Source organism: Heteronotia binoei, chromosome 1 (genome assembly GCF_032191835.1).
Source record: "Heteronotia binoei isolate CCM8104 ecotype False Entrance Well chromosome 1, APGP_CSIRO_Hbin_v1, whole genome shotgun sequence".
Taxonomy (NCBI): Eukaryota; Metazoa; Chordata; class Lepidosauria; order Squamata; family Gekkonidae; genus Heteronotia; species Heteronotia binoei.
This window is the reverse complement of record NC_083223.1, coordinates 83125336-83149502: the sequence shown is the minus strand read 5'-3', so window position 1 is coordinate 83149502 and position 24167 is coordinate 83125336. Positions and strand designations below refer to the sequence as shown.

The following is a 24167-nucleotide window of genomic DNA, read 5'->3' as shown; positions in this document are numbered from 1 at the left end:
GCAGGGAATCCCCCAGTTTGGAGGCCCTCCCCCCACTTCAGGGTTAGCAAAAAGCAGGACGGGGGGGGGGGGGAGAAATGTCTGCTGAGCATTCCATTATACCCTATAGAGACTGATTTCCATAATGGAGAATTGATCTGTGGGTACCTGGGGCTTGGGGAGTGGGTTGTTTGTTGAGATAGAGGCACCAAATTTTCAGCATGGCATTCAGTGCCTCTTCTCAAAATAACTCACAGAGGGTCCAGTTCTATGAGCTACCCCAAAAAGTGTCCCTATCCTTCATTATTTCCAAATAGAACTTTGGAGTTCAGTCATGTGTGTCACACCCTTGCTCCCAGCTTCACCCCAAAGTCTCCTGGCTCCACCCCCAAAGTCAGACCTGGCAACCATATTTGTGGTGGGGTAAGGGATGTTTTTGCATATTGTTAAATGTGATCAAGTAATATTTCTGAGGAATAAATGGTAATACTAATAAGATTATTCCTTTCTCATTTTTGGTTAGGACTTCACCATGACACTTTACCTTAGACACTACTGGAAAGATGAAAGATTATCATTTCCAAGTTCCAATAACCAAAGTATGACCTTTGATGGCAGGCTAGTGAAAAAGATCTGGGTACCTGACATGTTCTTTGTGCATTCCAAACGTTCGTTTATCCACGATACCACTACTGATAACGTCATGCTTCGAGTCCAGCCAGATGGGAAGGTGCTTTACAGTCTGAGGTAAAATGGAATTTACAAGCATCTTTGATTTAGCCAAGGAATGTTCAGACACTGAAAGTGAATCAACTTCATTATTGACTCCTATGTTTTATTGTGCGTGCTGCCTCATTAAGTAAAGTGTGAATCAGAAAGTTTCACAACATTATTGAACTTAAAAGCATGTGTCACTAACATCACACTCAGAACAAATTGTGACCAAATGCAATTATACTAGGACTTCTGATAGACCAAGCTAAAATGGGGTTTTCAGATGTATTGTGTGATAAACAAGAAACACAAGTGTTCTTTTTCTGTTCAACTCTGTACATCTTTTATAACTTCCATTAATGAGTTATGTTTGTATAGCATCCTTGAAACACAATAAATTATTAATGTATTTTGCTTGAAACAGAAAACATTTTAACAACAAGCCATTCACTTGCTACATCATGAAACTTGACAGACTGTGTATAGGACTGGATCTAAATGTTTTTTGAGGGGGGGGGGCAAAATTAAAAAATGATGCCCCCTTTTGGGCCATTCTGTCTTATGATCCCATAGACTACAATGGACTCCATGTCCAATTTGGCCCCCCCCCTCTGTTGGCTCCCAAGGCAAGCACCCCCTTCTGGCCCCCCTCCTAAATCCGGCCCTGACTGTGTATTAAGTAAAGAAATGGGTTCTGGTCCATAAAAGTTTGTGCCAAAATCAATGTGCATGTCTTTAAGGTGCTATGAGACTCTATTGTTTTGGCAACTACCACAGCTACTGGCCAGAAATTTCTATCATGGTGACTTGGTGGATCCTTTGATGGCAAAGCATAGGTTATTGCAGACATCAATTTCCAATCTTGGTTGGTACAGTTGACTAGTTGATACAATCAAAACACAGAATATGCAGGGCTTCTTTGAGCAGGAATGCACAGGAACGCAGGCTGGCTTGGTGTCAGGTGTCAGTCTAATATGCAAATGAGTTCATGCTGGGCTTTTTCTACAAAAGAAGCCCTGAGAATATGAAAAAGGTATAGATGCTACAATATATCTATGGGCATAATAAAATACCAGTCTTAGGGTCCCATTCTGTTTCTGCACAAGTGGAAGTGCATGTTCTGATTGCTGAGGTATGTGTCGGAGCGGGAGTAGCAGAGTGAGGGAGATGACTTGCCCGACACAGGGCTTCAGGAAAGAAAATCAGGCTTACACGTGCAACTAGTGCCAAAAGGTGTATTAACATATATACACAACAAGTGCTCTCTTGTGCAGTCTATACAATATCACCTCCACGGACAAAGTGCTTCGCCTAACCACCATCTCACAGGGAGAGACCTGTGTGATGCACACACAGATCATATATAGTCCAAGCAGCCAATCCTGGCCATGCTGACTCAGCAGATTGCATCACTTGGCTTCTGCCGGCTCAAGCCGGTCTGCTGATCAGGTCACTGTGACCTAGCCTGGCAGCTAGATCACCAGCTGTCATACTGTAGCTGTCAGACTGGGTTTATGTAGATTCTTGCTCCAACACACCTCCTAATCTATTTAAACCCAGTGCACCAAAACACTTTACACAGTTTACATACATGTCCACCAGCAACATTACAGTTCATATTTACGTGGCTCGGAACCCTTTCCGGAATTCGTGCAGGAACTCATCATGATTGTAAAACACATCATCGTGTTCCTGTTCAGCCAGCTCTTTCAGACGCTTGGCTTCAGCCTCCTTCTCCCTTGCCTCGCACTCTGCCACCCAGGCTTTCCATTTCTTAGCCTTTTCTTTTAACATTTCCTCAAATCCGGGTGGGTCTGGATTGACAGTCAGAGTGACATAGGGACACTTGTACCTAGCGGGACGTTGGCCTTTGGTGGACCTGGCAGACACCCGTGGCCCTGTGCTTGGACCAGCTTTGTCTTCTTCGGGTTGCTCTGTTCCCACCTCCTGGGCTGGTTGCTCTGCCCCTGTAATTGGGTGTTGAACCTCCTGACTCTCACACTTTACCTCCAGTTCCTGCATTTGAGGCTCTGCCTCCTGACTCTGCTCGTCAGGCTCTGTGCCAGCATTCGGCTCACCTTCTCCAGCCCCACTGGGTGCCACCTCCTGGGCTGGAGTTCTGGGCTGCGCTCCAACATCGTTATCGCTACTTGGCAGCAGGACAAATTGTTTCTGCAAGGAGTGCAACCTTGGCCAGCTGCTTTCTTCATTGAACTGGGCACTCTTACTAAGTGTTATCTTGCTTTTGCTATTGCAGAAACGATAACACCTGGCCCTTGGCTTGTAGCCCAGAAAAATTAGGCTCTCTGCCCGGACATCCCCCTCCCCGCTACTCGTGGAGTGGATGCCAACCCGAGCCCGTGACCCAAAGACTTTTAAAGAACTCAAATCTGGGGTCTTGTTCAACAGTAACCTGTAAGGCACATTTTTCACAGTATTACACCAAACCCTATTTTGCAAAAAAACAGCTGCATGTATGGTTTCTGCCCAATAGGTCATTGGCAGTTGTGCATCCTCTAACATGCAATACATCACATTCTGCAATACAGCCCCATGCCCATTTTCTCGGGGCGTTGCCGGGTTCGTCAGACGGTGGGCGATGCCCTTGTTCTCCAGCCAACGTTTCATCTGGTTAGATAAGAATTCCCCCCCTCTGTCGGTTTGTACAGCTAGGAGATTAACCCCTAATTGTCTCTCCACTGTTTTGACCCACTTGGTGAATGTCTTATACACCTCAGACTTATGCACCATGGTGAAAACCCACGCGTACCTCGTGTGGTCGTCGGTGGCCACCAAGCAGTATCTCCTCCCCGACAGACTCTTTGGCAATGGGCCAATAACGTCTAAATGGACTAGTTCCAGGGCTCGTGTGCTTTCCCTTGAGCTTTCTTTAGCAACAGCACACGCCTTGCTTTTGGTCTTCTTGCAGACCTGGCAATCCAAGTAACATTTGCAAGGATTTACTTTCAAACTAGGCACAAGCTCCAGGGTTTTCTTTAACGCCCTAAATCCGCAGTGCCCAAGTCTCCTATGGAGCAAATGTATACAATTATTGTGCACAGGCTCATTCGACACCTGAGCCACCTGGGCACAATCACTCTGGACCACATACAGTTTACCTTCCCTCTTTCCTGTCACAAGCAACTTTCCCCCACCTCCCAGGATTTTGCAGCAGGTTTTCTCAAATCTCACCTGGTATCCCTGGTCAGACAGTGTGCTAACACTCAACAGGTTAGACTGCAGTGAGGGTACATACAACACATTTTGCAACATACATTTCAGTGCAGGAAATTCCACATTGCCTGAGCAAACAGAATTGGCAGTGGTCCCATCAGCCAATCTCACATACTTATGCTCAGGACTGTCAATGTTTTTCAACAACTCCTTCTCGCAGCAGAGATGGCTCGTTGCCCCGGAGTCTAAAATCCAAGCAGACCCTGTGCTCTCTACTGCAGACGTGACCAGCCGGGTTGCTTCCTCACACGGGCTGGCGGTCCTCCGCTCTCGCCGCACACGCCCCCGCCTCTTCTCCCTCTCAGGGCAAGCTCGGAGCAGGTGCTGCGACGACCCGCATCCATAGCAGCGACGGACTGCAAACGCAGTCGGCTCCACTTCCTCCACCTTCGGACGCCTGCCAGCAGCAAAAGCTGGCTCATTCTTGGCTGTCTTCCCGGACACACCGATAACAGCACGCTGCCCGGCCGACACCCCCGGACAGCTCACGGCCGCAATTCTCTCTTGGAAGTCAAGCAGGTGGGCACAGACGTATTCCATGGTCAGGGTCGCTACGTCCACCGTCTCCAGAGAAGTTATCAGGGGAGTGTACTCAGGTGGCAACGACGACAGCAAAATGTACACTCTGTCGTCTGGAGCTACAGTCTTGCCTCTTGCCTCCAGCTCAACGAAACAGTCCGTTAGCCGTTTGATGTGATCTTTCACACACCCTCCAGCCGGCATAACGGTGCGGAACATCCTCCTTGTCAAGGCCATGAGGGAACCAGCAGTGGTGCTAACATGCACCGCACTCAACGCGTCCCAGGCAGCCTTGGGAGTGTCCTTCCCTCGCACATAAACCAGCTGGTCATCTCCTATAGATAGCACTATGTTGGCCAGTGCCTTATCCGATAACACAGTCTCGGCAGGAGATAAGTCAGCAGGGGGGTTACTCACGAACAGCCATTGCCCTTCACGCTTGAGGTAGTGTTGCATTCTCAGGCTCCACACCGCGTAGTTGGCTGAGGTGAGCTTCTCAACGGCTACTCCAAGCTGTTGCTGAGCCATCGTGCCGACTCCTCCTCACAGCTGGCTGCCGACGTCCCTCTGGCTCTCAAACAGGGAACGGTGGTGCTTCTGTGTCCTTCACCGGCGTTCCTCGCCTCTGGCTCTTTCCAAACTCACAGTCAGCTCAACTCTCAACTCTCTCCTCCGCGCAGCGGAAGCGCCCTGGGCCCATAACCCTGTCGGAGCGGGAGTAGCAGAGTGAGGGAGATGACTTGCCCGACACAGGGCTTCAGGAAAGAAAATCAGGCTTACACGTGCAACTAGTGCCAAAAGGTGTATTAACATATATACACAACAAGTGCTCTCTTGTGCAGTCTATACAATATCACCTCCACGGACAAAGTGCTTCGCCTAACCACCATCTCACAGGGAGAGACCTGTGTGATGCACACACAGATCATATATAGTCCAAGCAGCCAATCCTGGCCATGCTGACTCAGCAGATTGCATCACTTGGCTTCTGCCGGCTCAAGCCGGTCTGCTGATCAGGTCACTGTGACCTAGCCTGGCAGCTAGATCACCAGCTGTCATACTGTAGCTGTCAGACTGGGTTTATGTAGATTCTTGCTCCAACAGTATGCACTTCCAAAACTTTTCTTCCACTTGCATAATGCACAGCACAAACATCACTATAACAGTTTATGACCTGTTTCACTTATCACAATACTCACACATGCAGTGACTGTTTTATATAGAAAAGAATCAAAGTTAATTTAATTGTTTAAATTATTTCTAAGTTTGTTAAACAATACAATGCCATGAGAAATCAGAATATTTGCTTTTGGAAGATATTTATCCTAATTCTGTTACTGGAACAATGCTAAATATACATACAGGTCTGTTAATGCCTGCTTGGATACTGGCCACCAGGGATCATTTTGTAGAAAAAGAGGTGCTGGAGCTCATTATCACATTTGCATATTACACACTCCCCTTACATCACCAGAATGTGTACTAAATTATATCAGCTGAGCATCTACCTTGAAATGCTTCTTGAATTATAATTGTCATAATAAAACCTTGTGCCCATTGTACTTTCTCCTATGTGGCCTCAGTGACGTGATGAAGATTTCCATCTGTCTGTTTTATCTGCCTGATGTGGGAAGCTTGGCCATTTGGCTGGTGTACCGTCCTCCTAACACTTCAGCCAATGTCCTGCCTGGCCTGATGGAGGTGGTGTCTACCTGGGCATTGAAGTATCCCAGGCTTTTAGTCTTGGGAGATTTCAATGTCCATACTGAGGACGCAGTGTTAGCCAAAATGCCCTCAAAATGAGGTTGGGGAATTAGTTAGGTGGGCACCTGGCTCACTCGGAATCTTTTTACCAATGTATACAAGATTTAACCAACCAGAGAGTGATGCTTAAATAATGGGACTCTAATTTAGTAAAACCAATTACAATTTATTGAGAAAAATATAGTCTTCCATACAAGATTAAAAATACACATACAATCATACATTCACACAGTCCTAAGAAATATAGATAGATGGATAAGGAAACATATAAGGGTAGACACACAGGGTAATATTTACCATCGTAGTCTTCGAGGAAGGCTCCAATGGCGACATAAGAGGACAGGGGAAATGGACCCAAAACTGTGGCCAGAATTGGGGATGGATCTAGACAGCGGAACTGGGATACTGTTAGATGCACACCTGTGGGTAGCTAGTCCACAGGTTATAAGGACTCTCTTGAGCCCTCAGGGAATGGGAGGTATCAGGGAGGAGAAAGGGGAGGCTCTGCAATGACCATGAAGGCTGGACATTTGCAGAGCCAATGGCGAGTTCCTTGGTGGTACCTAATTGGATACCTGTCTTGACCAATGAGCTTGCTTGGATCCTGGATACCTGGAAGAACTTCCAGATTGCAACATGGCCTGGGGTGGCTCCAAGGTGTCAGTCGGGAAGAAGAATGGAAATGGCTAAATACTTAAGATTAAATGGGCTTATCTGGGAAGATGACAATAGGGAATCAAATATTGACCTAGGTATCCCCGGTAAAGACAAAAGACTTGGTTTGGACAGGAGATGGTCTTCCTCTTATCGCATCATCTTCTGGGTAGGAGCCTTTGTCCAGGGTTTTGCCAGACAAAAAGGAGCAACAGTTGAGCTGTTAATCCATTCATGGGGCAGACGGGTTGCTTGCGGGCTAAAGGTGACATAGGGTGTGTACGTGAGCCTTCCACTATGAGGGAATGAAGTCCAGCCTGGCGGGAAGATGGCTACGAGTGGTGTTAGCGTTACATGGTGGATTCCATGTTCAGCACTGCATAACCGGTCACCTGGATAGCTCCGTGGCGGCGCAGCTTCTTCCTCTCCATGGCTGGCCCATGCGGTGACGGGGAAACGTCCATGTGTGTTAGCAAGCACTCTGTACCAGGTTAGAGTGCCTGCATACCTTGTGGCTGCTTGTACACATAAGTCCCTTTAGGTTCCTGGATAGTTTTGCCCACACTCTCTCTGGCCAGACGTGTGTGAGCTCACTTCTCCAGGCGCCCTGGCAACCATGCTGGTGACTACGATGTTCGGAAAAGGGGGCTTTTCCTCACAGCAGCCTCCTTGCAGGCTAAGGACCTAGTGTCATCCATGGTGACATTGGGGCTTTCCCAATGTCTTTTGGCTCCCACACATCAAGCTGGACACGTGCTGGATCTTATCTTTGCCTCAGGGATTATGGTGGACCGTATTACCATAGATGTGGTGCCAGAGTTGAACCACTTTGCCTTGAAGGCCTGGCTATGTGTGCCTGGCCCTCCCTGTTTAGGCAGCGAGTGCATTTATGGTCGCCCACAGAGCCTGATGGATTCTAATGCATTCCAAAGGTCCCTGCAGGATCCAGTTCCCCCTGGCAGCCCATTAGATGGTCTAATGGAAGATAACTGTCTTTCCAAAGCCATTGACATGATCACCCTCTGTCACCGTCTTCGCCTTCGTGACCACTTGGCTTCTTGGTACTCCGTGGAGCTGAGACAGATGAAATGAGAGCTGAGATGGCTAGAGAGAATGTGGTGAAGAGTTAGCGTTGAGGCTATGAGAGCTTCCTATAGGTCCTTCATAAAGAGCTATGAGATGGCTATGAAGGGCATGAAGAAGGAGTTCTATGTGGCCTCCATTGTGTCTGAAAAATTGTGCTGGCCCAATTATTTAGATTAATTCAGTCTTTGACTTCTTTGACTCGAGGCATCCCAAATGCTATGGAATTCGCTATCAGCTGTGAGGCTTTTGCGAATCATTTTGCAGATAAAATCTCATTGCTCTGCCATGACCTCCCAGCCACATTTGATACAATACACGAACTGAAGGGCCTTTGCCCATCTTTTGGTCCCATTTTGGACCAGTTCAGCTCACCCTCTCAGGAGGAGGCTGACAAGACCCTGATGTCTGTGAAACCAATCCCTGCCCATTGTGACTGATTAAAGCCAATGCGGTGATGTTGGGATTCCCCTGCGGGAGATCAATAACGCAGCCATGTTATCAGGGACATTCCTGGGGGCTTTGAAGGAGGCAGTGGTTTGCCCTCTTTTGAAGAAATCATCTTTGGACCCTATGGTCCTTACTAACCACTGCCCAGTATCGAATTTACCATTCCTGGGCAAGGTAGTGGAGAAGGCGGTGGCAACGCAGCAGGTTTTCTAGGAGGAAACTAACATCCTGAACACTTTCCAGTCTGGGTTTCACGCTGCCCATGGGATGGATATGGTGCTGGTTGCCTTCGTAGATGGTCTCTGGAGACAACTGGATCGTGGCCGTTTGGCACTGCTGATACTTTTAGATCTATCAGCAGTGTTTAATACGGTTGACCATGAGGTGTTGGCCCACCACCACACCGACATGGGGATTTGGGGATTAGCCTTGCAGTGGCTGACTTCCTTTTTCCATGGTCATGGACTGAGGGCGGCTCTCGGGGGGGGGGGAGATTGTCCCAGTGGTACTCATTGGAATGTGGAGTGCCACAGGAGGCAATCCTTTCCCCAATGTTTTTTAATATCTATACATGCCCCCTGCCCAGATGGTCTGAAGATATGAGCTGGGTGTCACCAATATGCTGATGACACCCAGCTCTATCTGCTTATGAACAGCCGCCTGGACTCTGCCCCTGAAGAACTGGGTGAGACATTGCAAGCCATGGCTGGTTGGTTGTGTCAGAGCTGGCTGAAGCTGAATCCATCAAAGACAGAAGTCCTGTGTCTGGGTCGGGGGTGGGGGTGGGGGGCGGAATGGGATCAGGCTCCTACTCTTTGATGGTACTCAGTTGGTACCGTCTAGAGAGGTAAAAAACTTGGGGGGTATTCCTGGATGCTTCTTTATCTATGGAGGCCCAGGTTGCTGCCACTGCAAAGGCCGTCTTTTTCCATCTGAGGCGGGCCTGACAGTTGGTCCCCTACCTTACCTCTCATGATCTAGCCACAGTGATTCATACAATGGTCACCTCCAGATAAGACTTTTTTAACTCTATGTGGGGCTACGCTTGATCCTGCTCTGGAAACTCCAGCGAGTGCAGAATGCAGCTGCTTGGTTGTTGGCATCAAGGCCTCTGCAGGTGTGGATGCATCTGGTGCTGCGTTAACTGCACTGGCTACCTCTCAAGTACTGAATCCATTTCAAGGTGTTGGTTCTTACTTTTAAAACCCTTTACGGCCAGGGATGTGCATATCTCCAGGACTGCCTCTCCCCATATGAGCCCTCCTGGGCTCTGAGATCTGCTACACAGCATCTTTTGCCGCCTATGTCTGAACTATTGTTTACTGTGTTACCTCTGATTTTATATTACCTGCTTTTATGATATCATTTTAATCCTGATATGTTTAACTTTATTGTTCTAAGCCACTCTGAGCCCGCTTGCGGGATGTAAATCCAGAACTTAAATTCAATATGTTTTGGTTATTTTCTCATTTTTTGTGGAAAAGAATATTAGAAAGTTTGTCAAATCTTAAGAGTTCAACAAAATTCCCACAGGGGGGCTGAACAATGGAGCCCAGAAGCAAGTACTTGGGTGGGGGAGTTAGAAAGAAAGAGCACAATAAAAATCAGAGGTTCCAGAGCTCTGCTCCTGTGAGCTCCTGCCTAAAATGAGGTCTGCTGGCCACCACTGAAAATGTTAGTGGTTAAATTATCATAGTAGCATCTCATGGTGGCAATGTAACATTACCAAATACTGTGCGTGTTTTATGGTAGGGCTGACCAGGCATAATATCTCCACATTGTTTTTTAATTGAGTGAAAAACAATTAATGGATTCATCCTAGGTAGCAACACCCCTGGAAATGCAACAATCCAATTGTAGACAGATCAGCATATGCAGAAGCTGGTATTTATTTTTTATAAGATTTCCTCAAATGGACAAGCTATAATAAACTGGGGAGGGTCCGTGGGACATTCTGCAAGTTAGCTTCCTTGACAGCTATATGGACAGAAAGCAAAACTGATGATCAGTGTGCCCTCAAAAATGGAATAACCACTAAGCCTGATATTCAAACTGCTACTTGTACCTGGAATATTTCATGCACTATTGGCAATTTTTACAGCAGCAATTTCTTACTGACCTCTGTTAATAATTTTAAAGACTGAAAAATACCTGGCCAAAGTTAAGCACTCAATTTCAATAGGAGAGATTTTAGCATACATTTAACTCTCCCCTTGAAATCAATATATCTTTAAAGTTCTTAACATTGTCTGTATTGTGCACAAAGTATTTTAGAAAAAAACACCCCAACTGAAAATATATTGTGTCTCAAAGGTCTGTGCAACTAGTTGAGAGTTCTGAGTTTGTGCTTCTTCAGTAGCGTTCCTCTGTACCCCATGGCAGGTCACTGTAGAGACAAACTGATTATATAACTGTTTAGGGACATAACTGTTTATTTATTGCGATATTATACTCCATTCTTCTTCCCAGTAGGGACCCATAGCAGCTGCAGGTACCCATACTTCATCACCCCTGTGTGGTAGTTTGGGTGGAGAGAGAAAGAGTGGCCCAAAGTCACCCACTGCATTCCTATACCATAATGGCAATTTGAACCTGGGGCTGAACGTCTTAAGCAGCTTTTCAAGAAATTTGTTATTACTTATTTATTTAGAACAGTGTGATGCATATAAAACATTAAAATGTTTGAACCATTAAAAACAACACTAAGAATGATAAAATATTTAATAAAAGCCCATAAGTAAACAATACCAGAACTAGGGAGGAGGGCCAATAACAGTGGTTTTGGACAGGGCTTTTTTTGTGGAAAAAGCCCAGCAGGAACTCATTTGCATATTAGGTCACACACCCTTATGCCAAGCCAGCTTGAATTGCATTTCTGCGTGTTCCTGCTCAGAAAAAGCCCTGATTGGAGGTATACCACCATGCCCCCCAAGAAGTCTTCACCCATTGGTAGATGACACCAAGGGAGGGAGACAGAGAAATCTCCCTGGTGAAGGAGTTCCAAAGTTTTGATGCCACAACTGAGAAAGCCCTTTTATTACAGGTCTAGGCACAGTCCTTTTCTGATGTGTAGTAAGAATACTCTCTTTGTATGTATATAAACACAGAAGAAGCCATGCAGCTGAAAATCAAATAGTTGTTTTCAGTGTAGTACATGCCAGTTAAATGGATATAAGGGAGGGATAAGTAATTCAGCACTTGGTAACATCCATTGTACTGCTGGTCAAAATGCTCACAAAAGAAATGAGTCATAAATCTATAAAGATATCCACATGATACTCTGGTTGGTGTATTACTTTAGTATTTCAGATGTGAAATTTGGTTTGTGGGATTCCAGCTACCCTCTCAACACCTAAACTTGCCAATCTCTGTGTGGGGTCTGGGGTTCTCCAAGAATTACAGCTGATCTCCAGACTACATTTCCCCCCTGGAGAAAATGGCAGCTTTGGAGGGTGGACTCTATGGTATTACATCCCTGTGGAGCTCCCTCTTCTCCCCAAACTGTGCCCTCCCTAGGCTCCACCCCCAAATCTCCAGGAATTTCCCAATCCAGAGCTGGCAACCCTGTCAACAGAACTAGTCCCATTTGTTTACCTAAGTATACAAAAACTTACTGAGAAACTTGGAAGATTACTTGACATGCACTTAACCTGTATCATTTGTTTCCTTTTTTTTCCATCTTAATAGGAAGACATTTCTAACATGCTTATTTTGTTTTTAGGGTCACTGTAACAGCGATGTGTAATATGGACTTCAGTCGCTTTCCTCTTGATACCCAAACATGTTCATTGGAAATTGAAAGCTGTAAGTCAACAAAATTTAAATAGGAGGACACACACTGTTCCAAAGTTAGTTTCGAAAAAGTGCTGCTTTCCGTTGTTCTGGAAGTTTCTCCACTGCTTTTCAGAACTATATGATGAAGAAAAAAAATCTGAAGAGGGCTCTGATCTGAATGACCCAGACTAGCTTAATCTCATCAGGAGCTAAACAGCATCATCCCTGGTTCATACTTGGATGGGAGACCACCAAGGAAGTCCAGGGTTGCTATGTAAAGGAAAGCAATGGCAAACCACCTCTGAATGTCTCTTGACAGTACTTTCTACCACATACAGGGTGGTCCAATACTGGTGCTATTGCTCAATAGTGAGCAGAGCAGTGATGGATTGTTTCCCTCAAAAGCATCTTTGACATATGGATGCAGAGAATGCACATGAGGGAGACAGTGCAGAACTGTGCTCAAATGTGTCATAACGTCTATGTTCTTGTTGCTGCCTTCATTTCAGCAAATTATATTTTAATGTAGTGCATTTTGCTTGTCCGCAGCCCCCAATGACACAAGAACTTTGCCCATCTCTTGGGATCCGTGCTTAGAGCAAGTAGTTAGTAACCTAAAATAAGCAGTTTTTTCAAAAATTCAGAGTAACTTCCAGTTTCAGGTGTAGCCAATAACTCTGAATACAACAAACCATCTCTTAGGTTCTAATCTTGTACGACTGCAATGTTTGTTGTGTAACAGCAATAAAGAAAATTTGTCCTGTAGAAAGATGCTTTGTGCTGATTTCCTGCTTTCAATTGCTGAAATAATGGGAGACAGACTCACAGGACATTTACAGAGCAGTAATCAGGAACACTGGTGAGAGATAGCCACCACATATCTCAGTCCCTAATATTGTACAGAATACCACAGTAAATATCTGCTGATGAAAGGGATTTGTCAGTAGAACAGAATTTCTTTGTCTTTGAACTCCCATTGTCCCACCAGCTCCAGATAATCCCTGGAATGTTGTTCCTCAGGGACAGCATGGAGGAGCTGGATGTTGGCACTAGGAAGGGGGGATTGGCTTCTCCATCCATTAGTGGAAATTTACCCTGGGATTCAAGTTGCTGACAGCAATTACAACAGTTTGGGATCATTTACTTTCTGCTGTATAATTCAATAGGAGATTTTGTCTATACAGGAAATTCAATGGCGTGTGTCATAACTGATGGACACCTTGCCCGTCCAAATTAAATACACTTTCCTGGTTAGAATATATTATTTGCATGTATGATAGTCAAATAGCACCACTTTCTAAACTGCACAGAGTATCATCCTATTTATTTAAATTAAACCAGAAATTACTTGTTCTCCCTTCCCTTTAGATGCCTACACTGAAGATGATCTCATGCTGTATTGGAAGAATGGGAATGACTCATTAAAAACAGATGAGAGGATCTCTCTATCCCAGTTCCTTATACAAGAGTTTCACACTACTACCAAACTTGCCTTCTATAGCAGCACAGGTGAACACATTTTGATAAACACCCACTTTTCACATTTTCAGGTAGAATCTATTTCACCTTTGCCTGGAGAAATGGGCGCTGGACTGACTAGAGGGAGTGCTACAGCGTGATGTTGGCCAACTTCTTTCCTGCAAAAGCTTAGCAGCTGTGCTCCTAAATCCCAGACATTAGTTTAATTGCCAGTTCATAACCCCATCACCTAGTGTATTTGGATAGATTCAGGCTTATTAGCAGCCTATTGATCATGTGGATATTCATAGATAATTCTCATGAGACAGTTAAAAAACAAAAAATGAAATGAAATGGAAATTTCAGAAATGGAAGTACTACTTACTGTTACTCTTACACAGAACTCTTTGAGTAGACTCAAATACCCCAGTGTTTTGGATAATGAAAGTATGAATCAGCTTCTTGGAAAATACAAAAATTTTACGGGGAGATTACTGTCTGATCAAGGGGGTCTTTGAAAAACTATGTATTACCTTTTAGTTTCACTTTCTCCCCAAAGACCTCAGTGCAGCAAACAGTTCTACCCTCCCCCATTTTATTCTTCCAATAAAAATGGCATATCAGTTTTCCAAACAACTAACCTTGAGTTGGTTAGGTGTCAGACTGGTCCTGGGATATCCAGTGAACTTCATAAGTGACCATCTTGTGATAAAAGGTATTGTGTTAATATCTTCAGTAGTTAATGCCATATCCACATGAAATATTACTTTGGTTTGATTAATGCATTCTAAGTTCTTGATAGTTGCGTGTTGGTTACACTTAACAGAACAGTTGAGGAAGGAAGGGACAAGTTAGAGACTTCATTTTAAAGTGGACTATAAAGTTTAATGGTTTATAGGTGTGAGAACCATTACAAGTACTGGCCACATTCCACAACTTGCCACGTGTTTTTCCTTCTGTACGTCACAGAGAGAGCAGAGGTAGTTGCTCTGTAAGAAACAGTATCAAGAAGTCTGGAATATCCCCATTTCCCACATCTCTTCTTTAAACACAATCTTTTGAAAGAACTCGGCACTACTGTACTGTTTTAAATATGAATAGGACAGATACACATTCCTGAATAACTAATATCAAAAGTCCCTCATGCTGTTTGCATGTTTATATTATGACCATGAGGAAAAGTTGCCCATTTCTTACAGTATTGTAAAAATATTGTAAATATCTGTAAAATGTAATAATCTTGACTTTTAGAAATAAATGGGGACTACTCCATGGTGTTTCTGCAGCTTTGTTTTTAGCATCACAAGCAGTTTACTTCAGAAGTTAGATCTTTTCTTCTTTCTCCTGTAGGATGGTACAATCGTCTCTACATTAACTTCACTTTACGTCGCCATATCTTCTTCTTCTTGCTCCAGACCTATTTTCCTGCTACTCTGATGGTCATGCTATCCTGGGTGTCCTTCTGGATAGACCGCAGAGCTGTGCCTGCAAGAGTTCCCTTAGGTAAATGAACATAAATGTGGCTGTACATGGTTATTCTTTGGATTTGTTAGCACCTCTAATCCAAGGGAATTTGTCAGAAAAGCATTTATAACTGAGATGTCTTTGGCTGTCTCTTCCACCCTTTTCACCTCATAGTGGATTGTTAGCTAAACACACAAGGGTGCAGGCCAGTTGTAAATTTTGAGCACTTCTTATCAGAAAGCATAGCCATGGTACCGTTTTTGGCAGTATGTCCCACCCCCCCTCCCATCCTTCCTTTCTTCCTGGTGTGTGTCAGTGTTTGGAAGTCATATTGACCTCTGGTGACTGACCCCTTCTGGTAGGGTTGCCAAGTCCAATTCAAGAAATATCTGGGGACTTTGGGGGTGGAGCCAGGAGACTTTGGGGGTGGAGCCAGGAGACATTGGGGGAGGAGCCAGGAACAAGGGTGTGACAAGCATAATTGAACTCCAAGGGAGTTCTGGTCATCACATTTAAAGGGACAGCACACCTTTTAAAATGGCTTTCTTCCATAGGAAATAATGAAGGATAGGGGCACCTTCTTTTGGGGCTCATAGAACTGGACCCCCTGGTCCAATCGTTTTGAAACTTGGAGGGTATTTTGGGGAGAGGCACTAGATACTATACGGAAAATTTGGTGCCTCTACCTCAAAAAATAGCTCCCCCAGAGCCCCCGAAACCTCCAGATCAATTCCCCATTATACTCTATGAGAAATATTTCACATAGGGAATAATGACGATGTTTCCCTCTCCTCCACCCCCCCCCCCCCCTTCTCGCAGATCTGATGTAGGGGATTGGCTCTCTACTCACCAGCCAGCTTCTTCACAATAACAAAGACACAGAAAGTTGAAGCCTTTCACCACCTCCGGAGGTGCAAAGGCACATGGTCCTTTGGGGCGGGGCAGGAAGCAGCCTGGGAAAGCTCCGGCTGCTGCGATGGGGCTGGGTGGGGAGGGGAGGAGCAAGGAGAAGCTGCAGCGATCGGAGGTGAGAACGGAAGGAAAGGGAGGAGGAGAAGCATCAGGGATCGGTGGGAAGGGGAGAGGAGAAGCTGCTGGGTTCTAGGCTGCGTGGGAAGGGCCATTCCCCCTGCTTTCTGGATTTTTGCCAAGCGGGGGGAGGAGGCTCCAAATCGGGGGATTTGGGAAGCCTATCTTCTGGGGACCTGGAGGATATTCAGAGAGGTGGCTAAATAGAGCCTGTCCCATTCCTACCCACTGAGTATTTCAAGGAAGTCTCCTGTTCCAGTACTAACCACAGCCGACTGTGCTTAGCTTCCAAGATCTGATGAAACTGGGCTTGCCTGGGCTATCCAGGTTAGAACTGCCCCCACCACATATGACTGTATTCCTCGGAAAGCCAAATAGATGGCTGTCATGACCCAGAAGAGGGTGCCACCTGACGCTGCCACCATTCTGGAATTAGGGTCCCTTGGGAAGGCCCAGAGTACCCTTGCTTTGGCCAAGCAGAGTAACAAACAAAAAGGTTTATTTTAAACAGGAAAATCAATAAAGGAGAAGTGAAAGATAAGGTGCTTTAAAAGTATAGTAACGTGAGTGAAGGGAAATAAACATAAAGCCACTAACGCAACTAAACTTAACTGTTCCTAGTCTGTTAGGCCCCAGGCCTCAGCCTGCTCACTCTCCCCCTCAGAGTGAGGGTCTTCCTCCTGAACAGCAGCCATCCTTCCTGCTTGGCCTCTCAGGAGGAAAGACCAGCATCTGTCTCCTGAAAGAGCTTTTAAACAGTTTTCCTCAGAGCCTACTTGGACACTGATTGGCTGAAATCAGTGCCAAACATTCTGGGGATTGTAGGCTGTCTCTTTCTACTGAGACACAGGCTCTCTAGGCCCACTAGGTCTCTGTCTAGGGTTGCCAAATCCAATTCAAGAAATATCTGGGGACTTGGGGGTGGAGCCAGGAGCAAGGGTGTGACAAGCATAACGGAACTCCAAAGGGAGTCCTGGCCATTACATCTCAAGGGACGGGACACCTTTTAAAATGCCTTCCCTCCACTGGAAATAATGAAGGTTAGGGGCACCTTCTTTTGGGGCTCATAGAATTGGACCCCCTACTCCAATATTTTTGAAACTTGGAGGGTATTTTGGGGGGAGGTGCCAGGTGCTACCCTGCAAATTTGGTGCCTCTACCTCAAGAAACAGTCCCCCCAGAGCCCCAGATACCCACAGATCAATTCCCCAATATTTCCTATGGGAATAGGTCTCCATAGGGAATACTAGAGTTCCCAGCAGACATTTCCTTCCCCTTCCCCCACTTTCTGATGATCCTGAAGTGGGGGGGAGGGCCTCCAAACCAGGGGATCCCCTGCCCCCACCTGGGGATTGGCAACCCTACCTCTGTCTCAGCACAGCACAGATCATGACAATGGGGGAAGATTTATTGCTCTAGTATTTTAGTGAGTTTATATAGTGACCCTTACCACTGTGTGTGAACTTAGGTTTGATCCAGAAATCCATGGGTGCAAGTATTGCCTGATCTTTCCCTTGTTTCCTTCCCCTCAGCAGTCCTTTCCAACCTGAGGAGTCAACACAGGACCCATGTAGACTAATAGACTCATAGTTTGGGGAAGCTGTACTGAGCAGGTGGTAAAACCCCCCATCTTCTGGCAGTGCAGTTCTGCTGAAAGAAGAAACAGGATTTCATCCCCATCCCATTCCTCAGTGTAGTCCCCAACCTGCCATGGCTGTTAGTCCATGAGGTCTCAAATTCAGGAATCAACTTTTGTAGGTGTTTGAAAGGATTGTTAGTGGGCAGTGAACAAGGGATGAGCTGCATCTATCAGTGACTTCTTCTGATGGATTTCTGTATTATCCAAACCACAGAATGAAGCCCCAAATAGCCCAGCACCACAGCACCAGTTCTCAGACTTTTGACTACATCCAACAATAAAGGACTATTTTGTGCTTAAAGAATTCAAGCAAAGAGTGTCTCTTCACTGAGATAACTGACATAATATAGTTTCCACTAACAAGTGAAGATGAAGACAATCAAAATATAGTAATTGTGTCTGCACTTTTGACAGCAATTACATTACATTGATAATAGAGTTTGGAAGAATATGTATTATTATAGCTGCAAATACTGTTATGCATACTAGGAGGTAATTATACATATTAGCAGTAAATGTGACTGTTTGCTCACTATAACACTAAACAGATTGCACTATTTGTTGTATTTGCTTCATTCAATACCATAGCTTTCTCCCCAACAAGGATCCAAGGTGGCTTATATAATTATTTCCTCCATTTTAACCTCACAATAACCCTGTGAAACAGGTTAGACTGAGAGTTTGTGACTGTCCCAAGGTCATCCCAGCAAACTTCCATCAAAAAGTGGGGTTTTGCATCTGATTCTCCCAGATGCTAGTCCAAAATTTTAACTTCTACACCACACTAGCTCTCAGTGTAGACCTCTGCACATTTACCTCTTAATAATGTATTTCCATTTTCAGTTGGTTACCATTAACTTGAAAACATAAGGAATACTATATTATTTAGCTATAGAATTACTTATGCATTCTCTATGCAGTATTTCTAGATTGTAAACTTGATACTATCCTTAATGTAAAAGCTTCCAGGGTGATCAAGAGCTGAAAAGCATATAATAAGGCTTATGTTAAGAACTGTTCTAAAAATTGTCCCGTAATGCTGTCCTTTCCTGCACTACATGATAGATGGCAGATTTCTACCTTGATCTCAGAAGCTAAGCAGGACAGCTCTGGTTAGTACTTAGATGGAAAACATTAAGGAAATCTAGGGTTGCTATGCAGAGGCATGAAGCAGGGGTCACTGGAGGTGGGTGGGGGAGATATTTGTGAATTTCCTGCATTGTGCAGGGGATTGGACTATATGATCCTGGAGGTTCCCATGATTCTGATCTCATCAGATCTCAGAAACTAAGCAGGATCTATAACTGAAAGGGCGATCACCAAGGGAAGGCTCTGTTGAGGAAGGCAATGAGAAACCACCTCTGCTTCTCACTTGCCTTGAAAGTCCCTTGCTGGGGTTGCCATAATTTGGCTGCAGCTTGACACCACCTTACACAAAGGGAGGAACAGAAGGAACGGAATTTGTTCAGATGAGCAGATGACCGTGGCGGTCCCTTCCAACTTTATGATTCCATGTATGCAGTGATAATCTGAGAAACAATACATGCTTATGTGGGGATAATCAGAAAAAAAGATTGGATCCTATGATGTGAATGGTGCTCGGCTTGCGGTATCCATTTCTACTCTAGCCCCTAATATCTCCTGAAAATGCTGCCTTTGAGTTTCAGGGGTTCCCCAGGAACAGTGCAAGGTTAGGCACAACTTGGGGGTCTGCATGAGAGGGAGCAATCAGCAAAAACACTCCTCCTCGGCTGCTGCCCTTGTGCTGGCGTTGAAAGATTGTAAGATCTCAATAATGGAAGCTAGGGGAATCAGTTTACTCCTATAGTTTGAAAGACTTAATGATAATACAGTTCAATTTTGTGCTGAAATGCAGGATCAAAATGTGCCATAATCAGACAGCAGGCTCACTACAGAAAGACGAACTAGTGGCTGCAGATGACTCAAATTCACTCCTTCAACTGAGCATGTGATTTTAGTAAAGAGAAAGTTGGCTCATTATTTGGGGTAAAATAGTGACTTGTTTCCAAAGTCAGTATTTCAAAATGAATAATTTTATGCCTCAGGGATAACAACAGTACTGACCATGTCTACTATCATCACGGGTGTCAATGCCTCCATGCCTCGGGTTTCCTACATCAAAGCTGTGGACATTTACCTCTGGGTCAGTTTTGTGTTTGTCTTCCTCTCGGTGTTGGAGTATGCAGCAGTGAACTACCTGACTACAGTACAAGAACGTAAAGAACGGAAGCTGCGAGACAAGGTACATTCCATTTCAACTGATGCTGAGTGACTGAAATGCCAGAATGGGCGTATCTTAAATTAAGAAGAAAAAACACCAATAGGAGCTAAGCTTTAGAATTAAACATTCAGATGAGAAAACTGATACAACAAAATTTGCACACAACAGGTTCTTTTTTAACATTGGCTGGCTCTACAAATGTAGAATGAGGTACCAGAGTTCAGAGGTGTGCAAACAAATTATATTGGCCTATATGCAACCCTAGTTTCAAAGACCTAGGGGCACTTAAATTTTCTTAAGGGGCAACATCTGTTCACTCTTCTCTCCCACCACTCATTTTGTTCAAGGAAAGCGTGCAGCATACCCCCAGGAATGGCGCAGAGTGAAATGGCCATCCATAATGGGAATCAGTGGAAATCACTGCCCCTTAAGGAAATTTAAGTGCCCTTAAGTCTTTGGCTTGTGTGGATAGATACAGGTGTGTTTCAGATTACAGTGGAAAAATCACATTTGAACATTCTCCATTTTAAAGATAAACTTGTTTGCAAGACGACAGTGGTAAATTTAAAATGAAAAAAGGATTAACAGATGGCATCTCATCATTTAGACTGGTTTTCCCAGGTTGACACCTACTAAATCTTAGCAAACTCCAAAAGCAGAGCTCAGATGACCATAGCAGTTGTGTAGGTTCAAAAGAGACGAGGTGGTCCTTCAGATATACCGGTCCCAAGCCATAGGGCTCTAAAGGTCAACACCAGCACCTTGAATTGTTTCCAAAAACAAATCTGCAGCCAGTAGGGCCAAGAGTTATATGGTTCCTGCAACCCACTCTAGTTTACGCTGTAGTATATACACATTTCAACATGTATAGGTTGGATCCAGTAATGTATCAGTAAGAAGATGGCCATGCTTTCCCTACAGTCATTTTTAAATCTGGGAAAGTTGATTCCCAGGTCACAGGATCCAAATAGAGTAACAATCACACAGATGGAGGGAGAAGGAAACCCCTTTCTCACTCTACATGGGGCTGCCCCTGTGCCGGACCCGGAAATTGCAGCTGGTGCAGAATGCTGCGGCCCGGCTGCTATTGGGCCTCCCAAGGTGGGGGCACATCCGGCCGGGTCTTCGGCTCTGCACTGGCTTCCAATAATATACCGAGTCCGGTACAAGGTGCTGGTCATTACCTTTAAAGCCCTATATGGCCTGGGACCTGCCTACCTGAGGGACTGTCTCTCCCCACACGTTCCCCAGAGAGTACTGAGGTCTGGGACTCAAAATCTGCTCACCATCCCCGGGCCTAAGGAAGTGCGTCTCAAGGCAACTAGAGACAGGGCCTTTTCTACAATGGCCCCTATGTGGTGGAACCAGCTACCGGAAGAGGTGAGGGCCCTGCGGGATCTTGCTCAGTTCCGCAGGGCCTGTAAGACAACCCTCTTCCGGTTAGCCTATGCCTGATTAGATAAATGTAGCTGCCAGATTTCTGTGATTATACTGTATAGTTCTAATGTTAAATATTTTAAGGTTTTTTAGGTTTTAAATGTCTGATTTTAAATGTAATAACTTTGTTCTGATTTTATTGTTTTATTGTTTGTTGTAAGCTGCCCTGAGCCACTTGTGGGAAGGGCGGGATATAAGTTACCAAATAAATAAATAAATAAATTTTCCTGCCTCTTTAACCAATGAAGCTGATCCACTCCAGTGTTTCCACCCATTCCTGCTGATCTCCTGATTTAAACAGTCAGATATTAAGATTGCTCCTATAAGAAAATCTATTGTTTGCCCTTTTCTCTACAGCTTCCTTGCACTTGTGCTGTGCCTCAACCAAGGCAAATGATGATGGATGGCACTTACAGTGATGGAGAGGTGAATGAACTAGGACAGTATGTATCTGAAAATGGAGAGAAACAAGACAGAATGATGGTGCAACTGGCACTTGGTTCAGAAAGAAATTCAAACAGGAGGAAAAGCCAGAGATATAGCAGCATGAAGATTGACACTCATGCCATTGACAAGTATTCTAGAATAATATTTCCTGGAGCATACATTTTATTTAATCTGATATACTGGTCTATTTTTTCATAATTAACAGGGGTTTTTTTCCTTTTAGCCAGTTTCCACGTGGTACATGTGTTAACTGTATGAAACTAATGTCCACCAAGCAAAATAAAATGTCAGTGGACTATTATTCTATGCTTTGACAAAAAAAACCCCACCTGCTATTCTTGTTGCATGAAAATTAAGCATGGCAATACCCGATTCATTTTATGGGCACTCCCGTGGAACTCCCTAGAAGAACCACTGCCCCCCAAAATTGTAAGAACAAGCAACCATATTATAACAAAAGGGGAGGGGAGACGCAAAAATAGGTATGAATCAGTGTTTTAAAATACAAATGTAATGAAAAGGACAGAATGGTAATGATATGCTATAAAAGCAAGGCATCTTTTGAGCTACTCTGATGTGAACCAGTTATTTTGGCATCTGTGTACTATTAAGATCAAAGCTGAATGGACAAAGCATATAAATATTTTGTTTCCATTTGTAAATATATACAATATTCTAATTTTTTAGTATTTGTGTAAATAAGATTACAAATCCAAATGTTGTACACTTTTACTAAACCAGTCTACATACAACAGAAGTCCTTGTTTAAAACTCCTAATACAAATCAATACTTTTTGCATGTAACTCCCTGTATTAATCACTGTGGGTATTTCAACATCACCCTTGGAGAAAGTTAATAATATAAAAGGATACGTCAATACAGTGTAACCTCATAAACCTAAGACATACTGTGAACACTTGCCGTATAAAGTCTACAGTTACCACCAAAATCAGTAGCCTACAAGAAGCTTCAAATCTGCAACATGAGTTGCCTTCCACCATCATAGTGATTTCAGGAATTTGCCTAGCATTAGATACAATATTTACACTGAAGCAGATTTTCAAAGTAGTAAATATTAACATAGCAATGATTAAAGCATTAACTACTGTCACTGCAGAACTTTCACTGAAGGCAAATGATTGGCAAATGTTCTGCTGAAATAACAGCATTTACGTTGGCAGAGGGAGGCTCCTTTTTAAAGATTCCTCCCTGCCATACTGGGTCTTGAGGGTTCCTTGACATTCCGATTTTAAGCAGCCGCATTGGGGAATGTAGCCTAAGATTAAGGCTAATATGCAAAGTGATTGATCTTTGCCTACAAGTTATTCCTTCCAGCCTCACACTAGGACATGTTTTTCATAGGTTTATTTTTCACTCTAGTGCCTTTGTGTTTGTAGAACACTGACATTATGTTACTGACCTTCTTGAGCCTGAGATGAGTGGTGTCTCCAGAACAGGCAGAAGAATGCCTCTTCCCTTCAAAATCCTTTGGCACACACAGAGGACTACATCAGCCTCTTTCTTCCCCCTAATTCGAAGGGTACACAAACCCTGGCATGTGTGCTGACAATGGTGTGCCAGAACATTTTGGGTGCCCCATGGCGCAGAGTGGTAAAGCTGCAGGTACTGCAGTTGGAGCCCTCTGCTCAAGACCTGAGTTTGATCCCAGCAAAAGCTAGTTCAGGTAGCCAGCTCCAGGTTGACTCAGCCTTCCATCCTTCTGAGGTTGGTAAAATGAGTACCCAGCTTGCTGAGGGTGGGGGAAGTGTAGATGACTGGGAAAGGCAATGGCAAACCACCCTGTAAAAAGTCTGCTGTAAAAACATTGTGAAAGCAACGTCACCCCAGAGTTAAAAACGACTGGTGCTTGCGCAGGGGACTACCTTTACCTTTAGAACATTTTGTTTGGCAGTCAGGATCAAGTCTCTGCCCAAGCAACTAAAGCACTGGCACTACAGCTGGGACTAGTGGTGTGGGAGAAAGCAACAGCCATGGTTCATACCTGTCACTACTTCCCAGACCTGCTCAGCTACCAGATGGTAAATCCCTAAGACACTTGGCTTATTCCAGGGTGTCTAGCCAAGCACAACCCCCTTTTCTTCACCCCACAGATTATTTTGTTTGCAGGCACACACAAACATCTTCACAGGTAGACTTGTTTTTTTTTCAGCACTTGGGCCAAGAAGACTGTTCCACCCTATGCAGAGGCTGGCATTTTGTTTCAGATTTTAGAAGTAACTGGTGTTCAGTTGTCTTCTAATAAAATCACAGAAACTGTA

At 44.5% G+C, this 24167-nt stretch overlaps 1 protein-coding gene across 1 annotated transcript in view; it reads left to right on the top strand.

The window, feature by feature from the left end:
* The window catches only part of GABRR1 (gamma-aminobutyric acid type A receptor subunit rho1), a 57539-nt gene extending 35264 nt beyond the window's left edge, over positions 1-22275 (top strand). The window contains exons 5-10 of the mRNA XM_060237009.1: positions 503-726; positions 12119-12201; positions 13540-13680; positions 14980-15132; positions 19828-20024; positions 21798-22275. Of these exons, the coding sequence (XP_060092992.1) occupies positions 503-726; positions 12119-12201; positions 13540-13680; positions 14980-15132; positions 19828-20024; positions 21798-22085 (1086 nt within the window). The 3' untranslated portion in view covers positions 22086-22275. The remainder of the gene's footprint in view (positions 1-502; positions 727-12118; positions 12202-13539; positions 13681-14979; positions 15133-19827; positions 20025-21797) is intronic.
* The last annotated feature ends 1892 nt before the right edge of the window (positions 22276-24167 follow it).